Raw genomic sequence first — 23,585 nt, forward strand, 5'->3', positions numbered from 1 at the left:
TGATTGCTTGCTGGTTACATAAATCACCTATAGTAATATGTTTGGTCTGATTGCTTGCTGGTTACAGAAATCACCTATAGTAATATGTTTGGTCTGATTGCTTGCTGGTTACAGAAATCACCTATAGTAAGATGTTTAGGGGCCTATTTATGATGGTGCGAGCGGACATGATCCGATATAGCGGATCATGTCCGCTGCACATCAATAAATGCTGACAGCATACGCTCTCAGCATTTATCATTGCACCAGCAGTTCTTGTGAACTGCTAGTGCAATACCTTCCCCTGCAAATTCGAGGCCAATTGTCCGCTAGCAGGCAATCAACCCGACCATATTTGATCGGGTTGATTTCTGTCGATTTCTGTCTGCCTCCTCAGAGCAGGCGGACAGGTTATGGAGCAGTGGTCTTTAGACCGCTGCTTTATAACTTCTGTTTTCGGCGAGCCTGAAGGCTTGCCAGAAATACGGGGCATCAAGTTCCATACGGAGCTTGATAAATATGCCCCTTAGTCTGATTACTTGCTGGTTACATAAATTGCCTATAGTAATATGTTTGGTCTGATTACTTGCTGGTTACAGAAATCACCTATAGTAAGATGTTTGGTCTGATTACTTGCTGGTTACATAAATCACCTATAGTAAGATGGTTAGTCTGATTACTTGCTGGTTACATAAATCCCCTATAGTAAGATGTTTGGTCTTATTACTTGCTGGCTATAGTAAGATGGTTAGTTTGATTACTATGTTTGGTCTGATTACTTGCTGGCTATAGTAAGATGGTTAGTCTGATTACTATGTTTGGTCTGATTACTTGCTGGCTATAGTAAGATGGTTGGTCTGATTACTTGCTGGCTATAGTAAGATGGTTAGTTTGATTACTATGTTTGGTCTTATTATTTGCTGCTATAGTAAGATGGTTAGTCTGATTACTTGCTGGCTATAGTAAGATGGTTAGTTTGATTACTATGTTTAGTCTGATTATTTGCTGGCTATAGTAAGATGGTTAGTCTGATTACTTGCTGGTTACATAAATCACCTATAAGGACACCTACCATTCTGTTAATCGGAAAACAGCATTTTTATGAAATAGGATTTACCTTCCCAGCTTACCTGTATCAAGGTCCTGCAGTCTCCAGTTATATTAAAGGATTTTGCTAAAATATTCATGTACTTCAGCAGTCAATTCAGTCTCTAATGCCAAATTATGAAAATAAATACATATTCTTTACTCTTTTTCTATTCATATGTGTTTTATGTGTTTATGTTTCTTTTCTTAGTCCTCTTTGTCTTATTCCCCTGCCTCCTGCCCTTGGGTGTATGAACTGTTGGAAAGGTCAGAAGTATAGTGATATTCTTAACTTCTCTAGACATCTGAGATGTGTACAAGGTTAAATGCAAGGGTTTTGGGCCTGAAGATAATTATTTATTGCTGACGTCCAACGTTTATGCTTTAATGTGGATCTGTGCATTTCATCTTGGTCATCCTGATCATTTTGGTCCTATCTAGAGGCCTGTGGCTTACATACCTGCATCTCTGAATTGCAGCACGTGTGGGTGCGGTGTTGATTTGCTCACTCAAGAGTTATTAATGATAGTTTTGTGTTGGTGAATGTGCACACTTTGACACGTGACAGTTTAGCATCTATTTGAGTCAGTTGTGACACAAAGCTCAGTTGGCAGTTAGTTAAGTATTTGAGTCCTGTGTCAGCCTTTTGATGCTTTGACCCAGCTAGACTGCTATGACACGTTGCCTGCATCATGGCTACAAACCAGTTCTAACTGCCCTTACATTTGCCTATATCGTGACCTGATGCCTATTTTGTCATTCTGTCTTGATAGTGGCTGCTAGTCTGTCTAAATCCTTCCCTAAAACAGAATGTATTTTGCCTTGGTCATTTTCTTCAAGAGATAATTTCACCTTGTATCTGCCTCTATTGCAATTTAAGCTGTGATGGCTGAAGTCTCCAGTCTTCTTCTTAGCAATATACTTTAGTTTGTCCCATATGTTATTTACACATTCTAACTCAATTTACCTTAAAGTCAGTATTTATACAATTTTTGTAAAGTTGGTTTTGCAGATACAGAATGATGAAAATGTTCAGTAACTGTGTAACTTTATAATAGCAACATTGCTCCACTTTTGTGCTTCCTTGTTGTGAGGAAATGTGTGTTTGAAAGTCATTGAGCTTAACTGTAGGTCATGTTGAATGTAATTAAAAAGAATGTCATATTTTATGGCGGAAAATGAATTCTTTCAGTAAATAAATATCCACAGCAAGAGAGTCCTACTTACTTATTAATGCCCTAGGAGTAGCCTGTAAAGATCGTATTGCTCCAGCCATTTATCTATCTCATGTTTTTCATCTTTTCCTTACAGCGATTTCCTACTGAAGATCACCTGATCATTCACAGACACAAACATGAGATGACCTTGAAGTTTCCTTCAATAAAAAATGATAATATGTTATCAGGTAGGAAATTACAAAGGGTATTTATTTTTATGATCTCTTCAGCACTTATAAGTCTTTACAAAAGCTAGATTTGTAACACTAGTATGACCAAGCTCAAATGTTTTTATGTGTAATGGAATGCTACAAGTTTATCAAAGACCGTTATTAAGCTAAATTTGATTTATTTCAGTTGGTATAGGTAGCATCTGTGTCTTCTGTCAATTGCTGATGTTTTATTTCAAACAGATGACTCTTATGAGTGGCAATCAATTTCCTGAAAGAGGCCATAGTGATAAAAATCCTTTTCACGTCTACCCATTTGTTAGAAACTTATAGAAAACTTGGAGGTTTTCAGATACTTAAAGTATAAAATAAGTAAAATATCTATAAACATAATATCTAGGCCCCTATTTAAGAAAGGTCTTGTGGACCTGATCTGACACTGTGGATCAGGTCCGCAAGACCTCGCTGAATACGGAGAGCAATATACTCTCCGTATTCAGCATTGCACCAACAGCTCATTCTGTCTCAGAGCAGGCGGGCAGGGTTATGGAGCAGCGGTCTTTAGACCACAGCTCCATAACTTGTGTTTCTGGCGAGTCTGTTAAATGGGCTCCATTGTGTCTATAAATTAACTGCAATCTCCATATATTTTTTTTTTTTTTGCATAAATCTTTTCAGACTGAAAGCATTAGGAAATGTATGTTTTCATGTGTGTCTTCTTGCAGTTATCATGTATCAAACATCCTGTGTAGTCAGTATATGTATACATGTTGCTTGTTATTTATGGTAGATAGTCTAGACTTTCCCAAACTTTATTTATTTCTTATCATTATAATAATTCAACTTTGAAAAAAAAAAGGTAAAAAGGACAAATACAGCGTAGGACAGGCAGCATAGGTCAAAACTGGTTAGACGCGTTTCTTGACCATGGTCACTGAGGAAGAAGTTATGTTCTGACATACTAAGAAATGCGTCTGACCAGTTTTGACCTATGCTGCCTGTCCTACGCTGTATTTGTCCTTTTTACCTGTTTTGCTATGATTCCTGATAATATGGATTTGAAGTAACAAATTAAAACAGGTATTTACATGCTCTGAGTATCACTGTCTTTCATCTTTACTGGGTGCGCTGATCGTTGCTGGCAATATTTCATTTGAGCGATGGTGGAACGCTCTTTTCTCCGCACCAGGACAGCTAATCGAGTGTGAGTACGTCACTGAAACGTAAAGGGGGGTGTGTCTGACTATGTGAAGCTCACTGCAGGATACCGAACACTAAACACAGCAAGTGTTTGAGCGCTTCCCGATTGTTGTATTTATTGAAAAAAATAGCAGGTTTTTCATAGCAGCTTAGTTTTTGCAAACAGATCCAACTGAAAGCATAATGTTTAGCATTATATGCAGCTCATTTAATAATAGCAACTCTTCATGGTTAAACGTTATGACCAACTGCAAAAGCGGTTTGGATTCCAAACATTACTTTTGTACCAGTTTTATAGTTAGCCATAACTTCATCCCACTGCAAGAAAGTTAAACCATTAATGTATCAGCCTAACTGTAATAGCCCTGACCACTACAGACCCTGACCCATTTTTCTAAACTGTCTTTATGCCACCCTACAAATTACAATTAACCCTAGATACCATGGCCACAGTTCCCAAACAGTATTAATTGTAATTCCTACTGTTCCAGTCCCTCAAATCACTATAACCTTAACCTATAACCAACTGTAAAATTGTTTTTCCATTAATGTATTTTAAATGACTTGTTATACCAACTGCAGAGTATAAAATATTTGAGAAATTCCATTTTCATGCTTATTTGTGTATATGAAGTAGCTGATTTTGTGCTTTGAAACCACAGCCTATTACAATGGGTTGAACTTAAAGGTGATATCAGATCTCATTATGTTCTAAGTTTGTGTAAACAGACTTGCTTCCTTATCTTTTATTGACTGGAACACCAAAGCTCAATACATAGAGAGAACAATGGAAAATGATCTTTTTATTACTAAACTATTCTGCATCCCACTGAGAGTGCAATCTCTTCTGCTGGCTGTGTATACTTAGGCTATTCAATAGTCTATACTCCAGTATTAATTTGTTCAGTGTAGGTGGCGATACCACTACATCAGCTATTTCAAGTGCTAAAATAGGAGTAAAGGAGCTACTTATAACCAATTTAATACACTCTAGCAGGTTAAAAGGATCATTGGGAATAATTTAAAGGGGAGAATTTTTTTGGGTGAACTGTCCCTTTAACGGATGCTGTCCTGGACTTCCAAACTCCAGTTTTACCTAATTGCAATTCATTTCCATCTCAATTATTCCTAATGGTGACCCTGTCCCAACAAAATACCACCACCAAAAAAAATGCCAATCATACCACATCAGATACATACCACACCTACATGATCCTCTCCCCTGGAAACACCCTTCCGTATGCAATCCCCCACTGGTTAACTCCCCTCTATATGAGGGTATATTAACCAATTAAAAGGAGGAGGGGTATTTTTAATAGCAGGGATGGAAAACAATTAAACATAAAAGGGAGTGCCTAAGAGGAAGCAGACTATTGTGAAAATCAAGAAGAAGTGGACCTGTTGCTCATGACTGGAAGAAGCTAAAAAAATACAGATTTTTAATTAGAATTAAAGTAAGGGAAACTGAAGGGTCACTTAGTTTTTTTTATTACTTTAGGATATTTTTAAATTTGAATTTGTAGAGGCTTTAGGAAGTAATAAGGTGTTAGGGTTGTTTGGTATTAGAGATATTAAACTGTGGAAGGATGACACAGGTTTAATTGCACTGGGATAGGTTTGTTAGGGTTTATTAGTAAGGGGGAGTGGTCCAACAATAGATATGCAGTGAAGGATTCTTGGGTGTTAGGGTGTATTGTGGCTACAAGTGGGTCTTTATTAAGGTTTATGCAATTTCAGGGGCAGAAGATCAGAAGCAACAATAGTTAATTGTAGTTTCAGGGGCTGGAATATGTGGGACATGAACTGTTAGGGATAATTGCAATTTGTTGGGCCAGAACAGTGGTGGGAGACTAATTGCTTTGTTGTGGCTATGGTTTATTTGTATTGCAGCAAGAGATTTATTTTTAAGCAGGCTTTCTTCCTACATTTTGGCTGTTGGTCTGTGGACTTGGGACCCTTATCTAGGATATAAATGATCCCTCATATTATTATTCTGTGATCTTAAAAAATTAGTTTTGCCTATTTAAAAGCAATTGTATGACATCTTGCAGCAATAGCACAGCTTTTAGTTGTTGCTAAAAAAATGATCTGCAGGCAGGGGCGGCAGATTTTTAAGGGGCAGCAGAATTTTGAGTCCCTAGGGCCACTCTACTGAACTCAGTGCCGGGTGGCTAAATCAACCAATTACAAAGGACTTAAATGGCTGGCCCAGCTATTGCTATCCTATGGGATTGTATGTGGATGCGCATGTCGTGGTGACAGTGGAGGTGGAGCTCACTTGCGCAGCCTGGCCTGGACTGAGAGGGAATGCGGTATTCTTCCTGGCTCCACCGCGTGATTGAGACTCAATCAGACTACACAGTGCAGTGTGCACTACACAGTGACCACTGTGAAACAGCATATGCCTTTCTCCCTTCAATACATCTTCATTAGGCATTAAAATACTTAAACGGATTAGTCACTAAATACTTGTACATTTACTGTTTGTCTATCTGTCATACATGCAAAGAATAAGTATTTATTGCTGAATCTATACAACTATGTGACTTAAAACCGAAAATATGTTGTATGCATTTAATACATTCAAAAACAATACAAGTATATACTTTATTATGATTGTATCATGTGACTTTATCCCCTAGGATACAATTCCTAAACCTATCATAACTACTGTTGTATTTTTAAAGTACTTTTAAAGGCCAGTTTGTATATTCATTACATATTTATCCAAGCAGATATTTTGCTTAAATAACTGTCAATCACCAAAGAAGATGTTTAAGGTTAAACAACTCCCTACTGAAAAACTATCATACAGTGAAGGATATTTTTTTCTGATATAAACACTTTAATCATCTGACTTGCAAAATAATGTCTTAATATAAATATATATATATATATATATATATATATATGTATATGTGTGTGTGTGACCAGAGTGAATACAAGCCCTGATGAACATCTACTTAAAAAGACATTATTTTCTTTAATTTTTTACACCCTGCCCCAAAAATATTATGTCTAAAAAAAGGCCTTAAACCTGGGGTGGGGTGGGGGGGGGGGCAGCAGAATTTTGAGTGCCTAGGGCAGCACAAAACCTAAATACGTCTCTGGTCTAACTTCTAGATTGGCCCATACCTTATTTGGTAGTCATATGGTTTTATATGCATCTATAAAACTGCCAAGTTTGAAAGCAAAAATTTATAGCACTTGTTGTGTGATTTTACTTTAACCGTCAAAAAGTGTGGTTTACTTAAAAAATATTACATTAATTACATTTTTAATAACCCTCAGCTTTCAAATCCAGCATTTGTTTTTTCATTTGTTACAATATGTAAATCAATACTCCTTCCTTTCAGGCCTTAGTAAATAATGTTTATGTAAGAATATATTTTTTTTCCAGAATACATTTCAGATATTAAAGCCAGTCTAACTTTATAACTTAATACTTTTTATTAAATCAAATAAATGCATGAAATGCATGACCAATAAAGAAATAATGTCTGAATATTTTTATTATTTTATAACCAGTACGTTTAAATTCTATTTTATTTTAAAGTATCATTTTTAAAATATATAGAAGTATTTTTTAATTTATTTTTCACGATGTGTTACTGTTATAAAGATATTTTACCTATATATATAATCCATTTTGATTTTTAAAAAGATAAAAAAAAATACATTCTAGAAAATATGTTTCATGAACATTTTTTAAATATTGTTATGGTAAAAAGAACAGAAAAAATATTTTATAGATTATACTAGTTATTGTATACAGAATGTAAATTAAAGTTATGCCTAATACTAGTTAAAAGGAAATTAAATGCAAAATTAATTCCACATTAAAAAGTGTAATAAAACTTTTTTTAAAAAAGTATGTATACTATAATATTTTTTTATTTTTGGCTGCTTTTTCTATAACTTACTGCTGAAATGTGTGCTGTTTTCACAGTTGGCGTATAAACAGCATGCATAGAATTGTTCTTAGAACAGTGCATTAGCTTATAACTTCTGATTGACCACTGGGAATTATAATAGGTAAACGCAAGAAGATTTTCAAAAGGTGTATGTGACAAGATGTGTTAAACAAAAATACAATTTAAATTATATTAAAATATTTACTTTGTAAGCATAGCTTTTGCAACTCATCAATTGATCTCTAATGGCATGATCAAAAGTGCTGCAAAGTGGTGATCCAACGCAATGTCAAGAAATCTGGTGAAATATTCCAAGTGGTTGACATTGTTTAAAGGCAGTATCTGCCTGGTTGCCTCTCCACGTCCCTTTAATCTGTTTGCAATACTCTGGTATGCATCTCTTCTGCTCCCTTTATCTGCCTGGTTGCCTCTTCACATCCCTTTAATCTGTTTGCAATACTCTGGTATGCATCTCTTCTGCTCCCTTTATCTGTCTGGTTGCCTCTCCAGAGGCCCTTTAAATAATACGTGGTGACATCACAATTCTGAGGCTGCAACCTGTCTCACACGGATGATGTAAAAACAGTCTGGCCATAAGAGGGCATGCAGGAAATGAGCAGCATCACACACTCTGAACCAGATTCAGCAAGAAAGGTGAGTAAAATGACTGCCAGCAGCACATGGCAAACAAAGCAGGGAAAAAACCCTGACAGTACCCTCCCCTCAATGACCCCTCCCCCGTGGAGGACAAAAGGCTTATTGGGAAAATGGGCATGGAAGGCACGGAGGAGGGCAGGAGCATGAACATCAGGGAGGGAACCCATGAACGCTCCTCCGGACCGTAACCCCTCCAGTGAACCAAATACTGTACATACCCTGGACATACGAGAGTCAATTATGTTGCTGACCTTATATTCGTCATGGTTGTCAACAAAGATAGGACGGGGACGAGGCAACACAGTAGTAAACCAATTACAAACCAATGGTTTCAAGAGGGAGACATGAAAAACATTGGAGATGCGCATTGCAGGAGGAAGGTCAATAGTGTAGGCCACAGGATTGACCCGTCGGAGTAGCCAAAAAGGACCAACATAATGGGGAGCCAGTTTATTGGAAGGTACACAAAGGTTCAAGTTGCGGGAGGACAGCCAAACCCTCTCACCAACCTGTTAGGAAGGCGCAGGCAGACACCTACGATCAGCCTGGATCTTTTGGCGCTGCATAGAATGATGAAGGCAATCCTGAATCTGCACCCACATGGAACGGAGTTGCCGGAGATGCTCCTCCAAAGCCGGAATTCCCTGAGACATGAATGAATCGGGCAACAAGGATGGTTGAAACCCATAATTCGCCATGAACGGGGATAACTGGGAGGAAGCATTAATAGCACTATTACTAGTAAACTCTGCCCAAGGTAACAGTTCAGACCAATTATTGTGGTGATCTGAGATATAGCAACAGAGGAACTGTTCCAGAGCTTGATTAGACCTTTCCGCAGCCCCATTGGATTGAGGGTGATATGCCGAGGAGAAGGAAAGCTGGATCCCCATTTGAGAGCAAAAGGAACGCCAAAATCTGGAGACAAACTGGCTACCCCGGTCCGAGACTATCTCCTTGGGTAACCCATGTAAACGGAAGACCTCCCGGGCAAAAATTGAAGCAAGCTCCTGAGAAGTAGGCAACTTCTTCAAGGTAATGCAATGTGACATTTTAGAAAAACGGTCAACCACCATTAGGATAACAGTATTGCTATTGGAAACAGGGAGCTCAACAGTGAAGTCCATGGAAAGATGTGTCCAAGGACGCTCACCATTAGCAATAGGTTGAAGAAGACCCACAGGTAGACGTCAAGGAGTCTTATTCTGTGCACAGACTGAGCAGGAAGCAACATATGCAGCAACATCAGAACGAAGACCTGGCCACCAGAATTGTCGAGTGACAGACCAAATAATTTGGTTCTTGCCCGGGTGACCTGCAGCTTTAGGATAGTGGTAAATGTGCAATAGTTTAGTTCGAGGATTCTCAGGTACAAAGCACTTACCACTTTTCTCAGGAGGTGCATTGGTTTGTGCAGCCAGGATCTCCTCCCCTAAGGGAGAGGTCAAATTAGTACGTATGGTGGCCAAAATATGATCAGGAGGTATAACCGGAATAGGTACAGACTCCTCCTTGGACTGAGGTGAAAATTGGCGAGAGAGGTCATCAGCCATAACATTCTTACTACCAGGCAGGTAGGAGACCACATAATTAAACCGAGACAAAAATAGCGCCCATCTGGCCTGTCGGGGTGACAAACGTTTTGCTTTGACTAGATAAGTCAAATTCTTGTCGTCAGTAAGAATGAGCACTAGTACGCTAGTACCCTCGAAGTTGCCTCCATTCCTTGAGTGCCAAAATTATGGCCAGTAATTCCCTGTCGCCAATTTCATAATTGCACTCCGCCATAGACAATTTCTTAGAGAAGAATGTAGGATGTTGAGACAAGAGGGCACCTACTCCAGTCTCAGACACATGGACCTCAAGAACAAACGGCAGGACAGGGTTAGGATGAGCCAGAACTAAGTCTTAAGACTCTCAAAAGCCTTATTGGCAGTAGGTGACCAATGGAGTGGATCATTCTCCTTATGGGTCATGTTGGTGATAGATTTGACCAAGGAAGAAAAGTTTTTAATAAACTTCCTATAGTAATTGGCAAAGCCCAAAAAACGTTGAATCAAGCGAAGACCAACTGGGTGAGGCCACTGCAGGACTGCAGACAACTTGTCAGGATCCATGGAGAACCCTGCAACGGAGATTACATAACCTAGAAAGGTTACTTGAGTCTGATGGAACTCACATTTCTTGAGTTTACAAAACAGGCCATTCTCAGATAGTCTCTGAAGTACCCGTGTAACATCAGAACGATGAGCCTCAAGAGTGGGTGAGTGTATGAGGATATCATCTAAGTACACCAAAACACACTGTTGCAACATATCTCATAGAATATCATTAATAAATTCCTGGAAAACAGCTGGAGCATTACATAGGCCAAAGGGCATTACAAGATACTCATAATGCCCGCTCCTGGTGTTAAATGCTGTTTTCCATTTGTGGCCCTCCTTAATCCTAACGAGATTGTATGCTCCTCTCAAATCAAGTTTAGAAAAGACTGTAGCTCCCTTGAGGCGGTCAAAGAGTTCCGTACTGAGCGGAATAGGGTAAGCATTCTTAATGGTAAGATGATTAAGACCCCTATAATTGATGCATGGTCTTAACTCGACACCCTCTTTCTTCACAAAGAAGAAGCCAGCCCCTGCAGGAGAGCAGGATTTGCGGATGATACCCCATGACAGAGCATCGGCAACATACTCCTCCATAGCACAATTCTCTGCAACCGAGAGTGGGTAAACCCGGCCCAGGGAGGAATGGCTCTGGTAAATCTCTGGCAGCAACTTCGTCTTTAATCACATCAGAAAGCCCATGAAAGAATGCAGCAACAAGGGCTTCATTGTTCCATTCAACCTCTGCGGCAAGCGTACAGAACTCAATGGCATACTGAGCAACAGATCTTGTACCTTGCTGAATGGACATGAGTCGTTTGGCAGCAGAGGAGGAGCAAGCCGGAACATCAAATACCCTTCGAAAGGAGGCCACAAATTCAGGGTAATTAGAAATCACAGGTTTATTAGTCTCCCACAAGGGATTAGCCCAGGCAAGGGCCATGTCAGAGAGTAAAGAAATGAGAAATCCCACCTTAGCTCTGTCAGAGGAAAATGCCTGAGGTAACATCTCAAAGTAAATGCCCAGCTGGTTCAAAAACCCTCTGCTCTGATTAGGATCACCTCAATAATGCTGAGGTAGAGGTGCAGAACTGGAAGGACTAGGTGCAGCAGCGGAAACAGGAGCAGCCATAATTTGTGGGACACTCTGGTCCAAATGTGCAATGTGAGTCAACAGGGTTTTCAGGGCTAGTGCAAATTGATCCAAGTGGTGATCCTGTTCATCAATCCTGGAAATGATTGTAGGTAAATGTGGATTATTAGCACCATCAGGATTCATGGCCCTTGCATAATGTCAGGGTGCCAGGAATCAGACTAAGACAAGAAGTGCAAAAATAATCACACCTTTATTAATAACAAAAATAATAAAAAGTCCACAAGTCAAATAACAAGCAAGGAGTCAAAGCCAGAGCTGGTAGTCAGACGAGCTGAGTCAAGAGCCAAAGCAAGTAGTCAGACGAGCCGAGTCAGGCACCAGGAGGGACATCAGACAGCCAGGTAATACAAAGGAACAGGAACTCACAAACAGGTCTGAAACAATTAAATAATAAGTGATGACATCACAATTCGGAGACTGCAACATGTCTCACACGGATGATGTACAACAGTCTGGCCATAAGAGGGCATGCAGGAAATGAGCAGCATCACACACTTTGAACCAGATTCAGCAAGAAAGGGGAGTAAAATGGCTGCCAGCAGCACATGGCAAACAAAGCATGGAAAAACCCTTACACTTTAAAGTCCACTGCATCTGCCAGTTCTCCCCCCTCTCCCTCAGAGTGGCAGTTATCTATTGCCCCCCTGGACCTACCCCCCAATTCCTTGACAACTTTTCTGCCTGACTTTCTCACTTTCTCTCTACAAATACACCTGCTCTAATCCTAGGGGACTTCAACATTCCTATTGATAACCCATCTGCCCCTGCTGCCTCTAAACTTCTCTCACTCACAAAACTCCTTTGGTCTCTCACAATCTACCCTATTCCCTACTCACAGAGACGGTCACTCTATCGATCTGGTATTCTACCTCTTGCTCTCTCTCTGATGTCACCCATTTCCCATCTCAGACCACCATCTGCTCACCTATAATCTTAATGTATAAGATAAACCTACCTCTCCCCCTTGCCCTCAAACCTGTAGATATCTGCACACTGTGGATCCTCTCCTATTTTCCAACCTTATTTAAAAGCGCCTCCCCCACACTTCCACAATATCCTGCCCTGACCTTGCTACAACCCACTATAACAATACTCTTTTCTCTGCACTTGACACACTTGCTCCATCACAAATACGCAAAACCCCACGTCGTTAGCTCCAGCCCTGGCACTCTCTGCAAACACACTACCTGCATAAATGCTTGCATGCTGCTGAATGTGCCCGCTCTGAACCAGATTTCCTCCACTATAAGTTCATTCTTTATTCTTACTCCTCTTGCCCTTCACTTAGCCAAGCAAACCTACTTCTCTTCTCTTATATCTAATCACTGGCAGAATACTTTTTCAACATTTGAAGTAATATCCCAACACAAGACTACAACTTTCCATCTCCGTCCCCGGTCACCACCTGAACCATTCTCGGGAACGTTCCCCCTAGCCACTGAGAATTAAGTTCCCTATTGTCTTCCTAACACCTCACTACCTGCCCACTTGACCCTGTCCCTTCACATCTAATACCTTCTCCCACAATCCAGCTCTTACATATTCAACCTATCCCTTACTACTGATTCATTCCCATCTTCCTTCTAACACGCAAAGGTCACCCCCATCCTCAAAAAAGCCTCCCTTGACCCCAATTCTCCTGCAAACTACCACCCCATATCACTGCTTCTGCTAGCTTCAAAAGTCCTGGAAAAACTAGTTTTCGATCGCTTAACCCACTTCCTGTCCTCCAACTCATTGCTTGACCCTCTAAAACCTGGCTTCCGTCCCCAGCACTCAACTGAGACTGCTCTCACCAAGGTTACTAACAATCTTCTTCCTGCTAAAAACAACAGCCACTACTCTATACTTATCTTACTCAACTTGTCTGCTGCTTTTGACACCCTTGACTATCCCCTTCTCCTACAGACTTTGCTCCCTTGGGCTCTGTGACACTGCCCTCTCCTGTATCCATTCTTATCTCTCTATTAAGTCCTTTTCTATATCATTTGCTGGAGACTCCTCCTCTTCACTGCCTTTGTCTGCTGGAGTACCTCAAGGCTCTGTTCTGGGTCCTCTACTCTTCTCTATTTATACTTCCTCACTGGTTAAACTGGGTAAATCAGTAGCTATGGCTTCAACTATCACCTCTATGTTGATGATACTCAGATCTACCTATCCACCCCTGGACTCTCTCCTTCTGCCCTTTCTCACATCAACGACTGCTTATCTGGCATTTCTTCCTGGATGGCCTCTTACCACCAAAAAATCAACTTGTCCAAGACTGAGCTCCTTCTAATCCCCCCTCTAATTCTATTCCTGTTTCTAACTTTTCTATCACTGTTGGTGACACCACTATCTCCCTATCACCCCAAGTATGATGCCTAGGAGTTACACTTGACTCCAATCTGTCCTTGATACCCCACATCCGATTGCTCTCTTCATCCTGTCGCAACCACCTACACAATATCTCCAAAATCACCCATTTCTGAGTGCTGAAACTACTAAACAGCTAATCCACTCCCTAGTAATTTCCTGACTTGACTACTGTAATAACCTACCAACTGGCCTTCCTCTCTCCTGCCTCTCCCCCCTTCAATCCATCCTTAATGCCTCTGCTTGACTAATTCACCTCTCCCGACGCTCTGTATCTGCTGCACCTCTCTGCGAGTCCCTTCACTGACTCCCCATTCACAGCAGAATTAAATTCAAAATTCTCACCCTGACCTACAAAGCCCTTACCAACGCAGCCCCCCCTACCTGTCCTCACTCATCAACAAATATACTCCAGCCTGCCCCATCACGTCCTCCCCTGCTAGACTACAGGACTTCTCTCGTGCGGCACCAACCCTCTGGAACGCACTTCCTCGAGCTGTCCCCTAACCTCTCCTTCTTTAAACGCTCCCTAAAGACCTTTTTGTTCAGGGAAGCCTAACACCAAATCAGTAACAAGTGAATTCCACTTGCCTAATAGTTGCCCTCTTCTAACTCCACACTAACATCATTATCACCTTTGCAGTCCCCACCTCCTGTTTCTCACCCTCTTACCCATCTAGATTGTTCCCAGGGGAACAGGACCCAAAATTCCACCTGTATTTGTTTGTTTCATTTTGTCCAGTATCTTATATTGTATTGTATCACTGTTGTACTTTTATCTTTGTACCCATGGACAGTGCTGCGGAATCTGTTGGCACTTTATAAATAAATAATAATAATAATCACGGAGAGGTGATTTACTATACATCTCAATGTGTGGCGATGCTGGCGAAATATCCCAAGCATCGCCACCAACATTGGTGATATAAAGTAAAGGATCCCTTTTAAATAGATCACCAAACCTAAAAACTATGAACACCTAAACTACCAATACCCCACCGCATTATCCACATAACCTACTTAACCCCTAAATCACCAATACCCCCCACATTATCCCCCTAACCTACTTATCCCCTACACCACAAATACCACACCCCATTATCCCCCAACCTACTTAACCCCTAAACTGCCACGACCCCACTGCAATAACCCTTACACTTCTTAACCCCTAAACTGCCATTACCCCACCACATCCCCTAAGTCACACAAAATAAAAAATACTAATATTGCAAAAAAATAACAAACACATTAAAAAAATACTACCAAAAACTAACAAACAAACAAACAGTTACGCCTATACTAAAACTAGAGCCCCTTAAAAAAAGATCACCCCCAAACATTTTTTGTCGGTCTGTCAATATTTTGAATATCAGGAGCTAAGTATTTTGCATTTATAAAATACTTTAATTTACTTTTAACAAGTTAGAACCATATTGATGTGTACTTATATCACACAGTCATCTGCTATAATGACCATATTGATACATATACATGCCCAAACTATAAAAAGATATGTGCGCTTCTCAAAACCAATCTGCTTCCTGCGTTGTTGTACACTGTGTCTACAAACCCATGAATAAAAAATACAGCACATCAAAGACCAAAGAAAATCTTTGGTCTTTGACGTGCAAAATACACCTGGTTGTTAAACACATGAAATCCAATGGTTTTCTTTCATGATTCAGATAGAAAAAGTTGACAACTTACATCTTTTATCATATTTACTTCATAGTTATGGTATTCTATGAAGAAGAGAATACCTAATTAGGTAGTGTGCATATATCTGTAAGAATTATATGGCATCAATTTTAAACGATATGCCTGAAACACGGAGTTTGATAAATATGCCCCTAAGTCTTCATTATCAAATTAGAATATTCTTTTCAAACGTACCAATAACATTTGTTTACCACGCTCGAATGTCTTTAAAGACTGAATATTGCAATATTTCTTTAGATATATGTATATTTTTCTTTATTACAAAGCTCCAACAAATTCTGCAGCGCTAAAATGTAAAACTCATAAATTTATATAATGGAACAAAAGTTAGAATGTTGACCTTATATTTTAAAATTGTTATGAACTAATGTGCTGAAAAAAAATCATGATTTTCTCAAATTTCTTGTGACAATATTTTCAAGATTCAGCAGTTCATCTAAAAAAAACATAATTATTTAATTTTTAATTAATAGTCAGCTAGAGTTTTGTGCGCTATAGGAAAATTAATGAACGTAACAAAAGTTGCGTTATTTGACCCTCTATAGCGCAGCCATTACAAGTTTTGAAACAGCCAGCTTGTGCGTGCGATATGGTGGTTTTAAGCTCCATGCCGCACAAAATTCAAGTGTTTTGATGTGCTTGTGCACGCTTTCCCCATAGACATCAATAGGGAGAAGGTGTCAGAAAAAAATTAACACCGGAATCGCGGAATGAAAAGCTCCGTAACGCAGCCCCATTGATGTCTATGGGGGAAAAAAAGTTATGTTTAAACCTAACACCCTAACATAGACCCCAAATATAAACATCCCTAATGTGCCGCCCCCAACATCGCCGACACCTACAGAATGTTATTAACCCCTAATCTGCTGCTTCCGATATAGCTGCCACCTAAATATAGCTATTAACCCCTAATCTGCCACTCCCGATATCGCTACCACTATACTAAAGTTATTAACCCCTATTCCCCTGCACCCCAACATCACCCACACTATAATAAATCTATTAACCCCTATTCTGCCGCTCCCCAACATCGCCACCACTAAATAAAACTATTAACCCCTAAACCACCAGCCCCCCACATCGCAACAACCTAAATTAAACTATTAACCCCTAACGTAACCCTAACCCTAACACCCCCTAACTTTAACATAATTAAAATAGAGCTAAATTAAATTAACTAAATAATACCTTTAAAACTAAATACATACTTACCTGTGAAATAAAACCTAAGCTAGCTACAATATAACTAATAGTTATATTGTAGCTAGCTTAGGTTTTATTTTTATTTCACAGGTAAGTTTGTATTTATTTGAACTACGTAGACTAGTTAACGATTTACTAACTACCTAGTTAAAATAAATACAAACTTGCCTGTGAAATAAAAATTAAACCTAAACTGCCTTACACTAAAATCTAACATTACAAAAAACAAAAAAACCTAATATTATAAAAAATAAACACTAAAATTACAAAAAATAAAAAACCTACCGTTACAAAAAATAACGAATGAAATTATCTAAAACAATAACAATTATTCCTATGTTAATACCCTCCCAAAATAAAAAAGCCTAATCTATAATAAACTACCAAGGGCCCTTAAAAGAGCCTTTTGTGGGCCCTTAAAGGGGCCTTTTGTAGGGCATTGCCCTAAAGTTAACAACTCTTTTGCTACAAAACAAAACAAACACCCCCTAACAGTATACAACCCCCACCCCCCAAACCGATAAAATAAAAATAAAGTAAAACCTAATCTAACCATTGCCCTGAAAAGGGAATTTGTATGGGCATTGCCCTTAAAAGGGCTTCTAGCTCTTTTTCCTGTCCTTAAAAGGGCATTCAGCTCTTTTATGAAATGCCCAAGCCCTAATCTAAAAATAAAAACCCACCCCAAAATGAAAAAATTACATTACACAAAATAACAAACAATCAAAAATATTAAAAATTATTCCTATTCTAATACCCATTTAAAAAAAAAACACCCCAAAATAAAAAATCTAATCTAGAATAAACTACCAATAGCCCTTAAAAGGGCCTTTTGTAGGGCATTGCCCTAAGTTAAACAGCTCTTTTACCTGAAAAAAAAATACAAAGACCCTCTAACATTACAAACCCACACCCCCAAACCCACAAAATAAAAAAAAAACTTTCTAACAAACATAAGCTACCAATTGCCCTGAAAAGGGCATTTGCATGGGCATTGCCCTTAAAAGGGCATTTAGCTCTTTTGCATTGCCCTTAATAGGGCATTTAGCTTCTTTACAAAAAGCCCAAACCCTAAACTAAAAAAAAACAAACCAAAAAACCTTTAACCCCTTAATGACAACTGACGTACCAGGTACGTCATGCATTAACTTACAGTTAATGACAATAGACGTACCTGGTACGTCAGTTGTCTAAGAGAGTGCTGGAAGCGATCACAATCGCTTCCAGCAGCTCTCAGGGTATTGCAGTGATGCCTCCATATGGAGGCATCCTGCAATACCCTTTCAGAAGACTCCGATGCAGAGAGAGCCACTCTGTGGCCCTCTCTGCACCGGTAGCGATGGTGCCGGTTCGTTGGTGGGTGGGAGCATAACAGGGAGGCGGGTGGGCGGCCCATCGCTACCCGGCATCCGGCTCCTGTAAGTGCAATGTGCACGCCGGGTGCCGGGAGCGTGCGGGTGTGCGCATGCGCGTGCGCGATTAGCTACCCACTGACACCAATGAGGAGGGAAGAGGGGGGAAAAAAGAATAAAATTAATAAATATATAAGGATCTGGGAGGGGGAGGGGGTTGGGGTATTGTGGGGGGCTGCTACACTACAGAAAACATTTAAAAATGGCAAAACAGATAAAAAAAACACTTGTTTTTGGGGCAAATTGGGTACTGGCAGACAGCTGCCAGTACCCAAGATGGCGGCAATTAGGTAGGGGAGAGGGTTAGAGAGCTGGGGGGGGGGGGGATCATGGAGGTTGGGGCTAAGGCAGGGGTCCATCACAGCTAAAACATTTTATTTTTTTTTATTAAAAAAAAGAAAAACTCCTTTTATTTAGTACTGGCAGACTTTCTGCCAGTACTTAAGATGGCGGGGACAATTGTGGGGTGGGGGAGGGAAGAGAACTGTTTGGGAGGGATCAGGGGGTGGGATGTGTCAGGTGGGAGGCTGATCTCTACCCTAAAGCTAAAATTAACCCTGCAAGCTCCCTACAACCTACCTAATTAACCCCTTCACTGCTGGGCATAATTTACGTGTGGTGCGCAGCAGCATTTAGTGGCCTTCTAATTACCAAAAAGCAATGCCAAAGCCATATATGTCTGCTATTTCTGAACAAAGGGGATCCCAAAGAAGCTTTTACAACAATTTGTGCCATAATAGCACAAGCTGTTTGTAAATACTTTCAGTGAGAAACCTAAAATTGTGAAAAATGAATTTTTTTTTAATTGTTTGCTCGCATTTGGCGGTGAAATAGTGGCATAAAATATATCAAAATGGGCCTAGATCAATACTTGGGGTTGTCTACTACACTACCCTAAAGCTAAAATTAACCATGCAAGCTCCCTACAACCTACCTAATTAACCCCTTAACTGCTGGGCATAATTTACGCGTGGTGCGCAGCAGCATTTAGCGGCCTTCTACTTACCAAAAAGCAACCCCAAAGCCATATAAGTCTGCTATTTCTGAACAAAGGGGATCCCAAAGAAGCATTTACAACCATTTGTGCCTTAATTGCAGAAGCTGTTTGTAAATAATTTCAGTGGGAAACCTAAAGTTTGTGACAAAATTTGTGAAAAAGTGAACTTTTTTTTTTATTTGATGACATTTGGCGGTGAAATGGTGGCATGAAATATACCAAAATGGGCCTAGATCAATACTTTGGGTTGTCTTCTAAAAAAAAATATATACATGTCAAGGGATATTCAGGTATTCCTGACAGATATCAGGGTTCCAATGTAACTAGCGCTAATTTTGAAAAAAAGTTGTTTGGAAATAGCAAAGTGCTACTTGTATTTATGGCCCTATAACTTGCAAAAAAAGTAAAGAACATGTAAACATTGGGTATTTCTAAACTCAGGACAAAATTTAGAAACTATTTAGCATAGGTGTTTTTTGGTGATTGTAGATGTGTAACAGATTTTGGGGGTCAAAGTTAGAAAAAGTGTGTTTTTTTCAATTTTTTCCTCATATTTTATATTTTTTTTATAGGAAATTATAAGATATGATGAAAATAATGGTATCCTTAGAAAGTCCATTTAATGGCGAGAAAAACGGTATATAATATGTGTGGGTACAGTAAATGAGTAAGAGGGAAATTACAGCTAAACACAAACACTGCAGAAATGTAAAAATAGCCATTGTCATTAAGGGTAAGAAAATTGAAAAATGGTCCGGTCATTAAGGGGTTAAACCCACTAACCCCCGAAGATCCATTTGCAGTTTTTGAAGTCCCGCTTGAACGATCTTCATCCAGGTGACGAAGTCCTCATCCAGGCAGCTAGAAGTCTTCATCCAGGGGGCCTCTTCTATCTTTATCCAGGCGGTGAAATCTTCATCCAGGCGGAATCTTCTATCTTCATCCCGGCTGTGCGGATTGGGTTCATCCTAAAGATATCCTCTTCATACGGTCGCCGCCATACACTGAATCTTCAATGCAAGGTACGCGATTCAAAATGGTGTCCCTTGCATTCCTATTGGCTGATTTGATTTTGGAAATTCAAATCAGCCAATAGGATGAGAGCTACTGAAATCCTATTAACTGTTCAATTCAGCCAATAGGATGAGAGCTACTGAAATTCTATTGGCTCATTTGAACAGGTGTAATTCTATTTTATTTTTTATCTTTTTGTTTGTTGATTTTGTATTTTAGTCTTTTTTTATTTTAGATACTTTGTAATTTTTAGAGTAGTGTTAGGATTTTTTTAATGTGTAATATAGTTTATTTAATTGGTAGTTAGTTTAATTTTAGTTTAATAGTTATATTAGTTTAATTGTTAGTTTAAACTTAGTTTTTTTAATTTGACAGGTAAGTTTAAATTTAATTTAAGATAGGGAAATTGTAATTTGAATATAAAGTTAGGGGGCGTTAGGTTTAGGGGTTACTAGTTTAAATTAGTTTATTGCGATGTGAGGGGCTTTCAGTTTAGGGGTTAATAGGGTTATTTAGTAAATTTCGTTGTGGTGGGCTTTCGGTTAAGGGGTTAATAAGTTTATTATAGTGGCAGCGGAATTAGGGGTTAATAACTTTAGTATAGTGGGGGCGATGAGGGCAGATGGCAGATTAGGGGTTAATAATATTTCAGTAGTGTTTGCGATGCAGGAGGGAGGCGGTTTAGGGGTTAATAACTTTAGTATAGTGGCAGCGATGTCGGGGAGCGGCGGAATAGGGGTTAATAAATTTTATTAGTGGTGGCGATGTTGGGAGGGGCAGATAAAGGGTTTATAACTTTAATAAAGTATTTGACATGCGGGAGGGCTTCGGTTTAGGGGTTAATAGGTAGTTTATGGGTGTTACTGTACTTTGTAATAGTTTAGTTTTGTGTAACAGTTTTGTTGCGTAAAACTCATAACTACTCAGATTGCGAAACGGATCATAGGATGAAACACAAGCTTTTTAGCCTCACCGCAAAACTTGTAATACCGGCACTATGGGAATCCCATGAAAAAACGTCATTAATACGAGTGAGGCACTGACAAGGCTTGTAATGGCTGCGGTGCTGTTTTAACACTGAAATGACCATTTTTTCAGCATTAAAACATGAACGCAAAACTTGTAATCTAGGTGAGTGTTTTGTAGAAGAAAGTCATGTTTATCTACAGTAAAGTTATCTATAAATACATTTTTTTAAGTAACCAGCTTTAAAAGTAATTACAACCTGTTATAGTCACGTTTGTGAACAATCCATTGTACGTTGCCATGCAATATAAATTGGTTATTTTGAGAATACCGTAGCCAAGTCCTTTTGCTGTAAGAACTTCTATAACCTATATGTCCATTTAGTGATGTTTGTACCATTTTATTTAACCATGAAACAAGCAAACGACTGGGATCTAAAGTTTAACACAGCAAAGTGTAAAATAATGCATTTAGGGAAGAAAAATCCAAATGTTAATTACAGACTCAATGACACTTTACTGACTGTTACAGATGAGGAACAGGACTTGGGAATTATTATTTCAGATGATTTAAAACTTAGTAAACAATGTAGTAATGCAGCGAGTAAGGCTAGCAGAATGCTTGGATGTATTGGTAGAGGTATTTGCAGCAGAAATAGTAAGGTTCTTATGCCACTTTATAGATCACTAGTACTAAAGCCCGTGTACACGGGCCATTTTTTGCAGTACAGCGGTTCCACCCCTTGCACTCTCCCCCCTCTCTTTTGCTCTCTCTTCCCCCCTCTCTTTTGCTTTCTCTCCCCCCTCTCCTTTGCTTTCTCTCCCCCCCTCTTTGGCTCTAACCCCCCTCTTTGTCTCTCTCCCCTCTTTTGCTCTCCTCTTTGGCTCTCTTTCCTCTTTGGTTCTCTCTCCCCCCTTTTTGGCTCTCTCCCCCCCTTTATCTCTCTCCCCCCCTTTGGCTCTCTCCCCCCTCTTTGTCTCTCTCCCCTCTTTTGCTCTCCTCTTTGGCTCTCTTTCCTCTTTGGTTCTCTCTCTCCCCCCTCTTTGGCTCTCTCCCCCCCCTTTGGCTCTCTCCCCCCCTCTTTGGCTCTCTCCCCCCGCTCTTTGGCTCTCCCCTCCTCTTTGGCTCTCCCCCCCCCCCTCTTTGGCTCTCTCTCCCCCCTCTTTGGCTCCCTCTCCCCCCTCTTTGGCTCTCTCTCCTTTTTGGCTCTTTTTCCTCTTTGGCTCTCCCCCCCCTCCCCCCCTTCTCTTTGGCTCTCCCCCCCTCCCCCCCTTCTCTTTGGCTCTCCCCCCCTCCCCCCCCCTTCTCTTTGGCTCTCCCCCCCTTCTCTTTGGCTCTCCCCCCCTTCTCTTTGGCTCTCCCCCCCCTTCTCTTTGGCTCTCCCCCCCTTCTCTTTGGCTCTCCCCCCCCCCTTCTCTTTGGCTCCCCCCCTTCTCTTTGGCTCCCCCCCTTCTCTTTGGCTCTCCCCCCCCCTTCTCTTTGGCTCTCCCCCCCTTCTATTTGGCTCTCCCCCCCCCTTCTCTTTGGCTCCCCCCCCTTCTCTTTGGCTCCCCCCCTTCTCTTTGGCTCCCCCCCTCCTTCTCTTTGGCTCTCCCCCCCCCCTTCTCTTTGGCTCTCCCCCCCTTCTCTTTGGCTCTCCCCCCCCCCCCTTCTCTTTGGCTCTCCCCCCCTTCTCTTTGGCTCTCCCCCCCCCCTTCTCTTTGGCTCTCCCCCCCCCTTCTCTTTGGCTCTCCCCCCCTTCTCTTTGGCTCTCGCCCCCCTTCTCTTTGGCTCTTGCCCCCCTTCTCTTTGGCTCTCGCCCCCCTTCTCTTTGGCTCTCGCCCCCCCTTCTCTTTGGCTCTCCCCCCCCTTCTCTTTGGCTCTCCCCCCCCTTCTCTTTGGCTCTCCCCCCCTTCTCTTTGGCTCTCCCCCCCCCTTCTCTTTGGCTCTTCCCCCCCCCCCTTCTCTTTGGCTCTTCCCCCCCCTTCTCTTTGGCTCTCCCCCCCCCCTTCTCTTTGGCTCTCCCCCCCTTCTCTTGTGCTCGCCCCCCTTTGGCTCTCTCCCCCCCTCTTTGGCTCTCCCCCCCTTCTCTTTGGCTCCCCCCCCCTTTGGCTCTCTCCCCCCCTCTTTGGCCCTTCTCCCCCCCCCCCTCTCCTGCTCCCTCTCTGGCTCTGTCTTCACATTGCGGGACCCCGCCCGGCCACGCCCCATCGTGGCGACACCCGCCCGGTCACGCCCCTCGCGACGCCCGGCCACGCCCCATCGCAACGCTCCCGTCGGCCACAAACAGCTGTGAGGTCTGGGGAGCGCGTGGCCGCTTCTCACGCAGCAGACCTCACAGCTGTTGAGTAGCTTACCTCGCGCTCCCCAGACCTCACAGCTGTTTGTGTACCTCGCGCTCCCTATCTCAAGGCCAAGTGTGTTTGTCTCTACTGCGCATGACAGCTTCGGACAAACAC

The 23,585-nt window shown here is 41.0% G+C and overlaps 1 protein-coding gene across 1 annotated transcript in view; it reads left to right on the forward strand.

Moving 5' to 3' along the window:
- The window catches only part of CREB5 (cAMP responsive element binding protein 5), an 823,361-nt gene that overhangs the window by 201,535 nt on the left and 598,241 nt on the right, over positions 1-23,585 (forward strand). Inside the window, exon 3 of the mRNA XM_053714186.1 lies at positions 2,377-2,470. Coding sequence (XP_053570161.1) covers positions 2,377-2,470 — 94 coding nt within the window. The remainder of the gene's footprint in view (positions 1-2,376; positions 2,471-23,585) is intronic.

The sequence above is a fragment of the Bombina bombina genome, chromosome 5 (genome assembly GCF_027579735.1).
Source record: "Bombina bombina isolate aBomBom1 chromosome 5, aBomBom1.pri, whole genome shotgun sequence".
Lineage (NCBI taxonomy): Eukaryota > Metazoa > Chordata > Amphibia > Anura > Bombinatoridae > Bombina > Bombina bombina.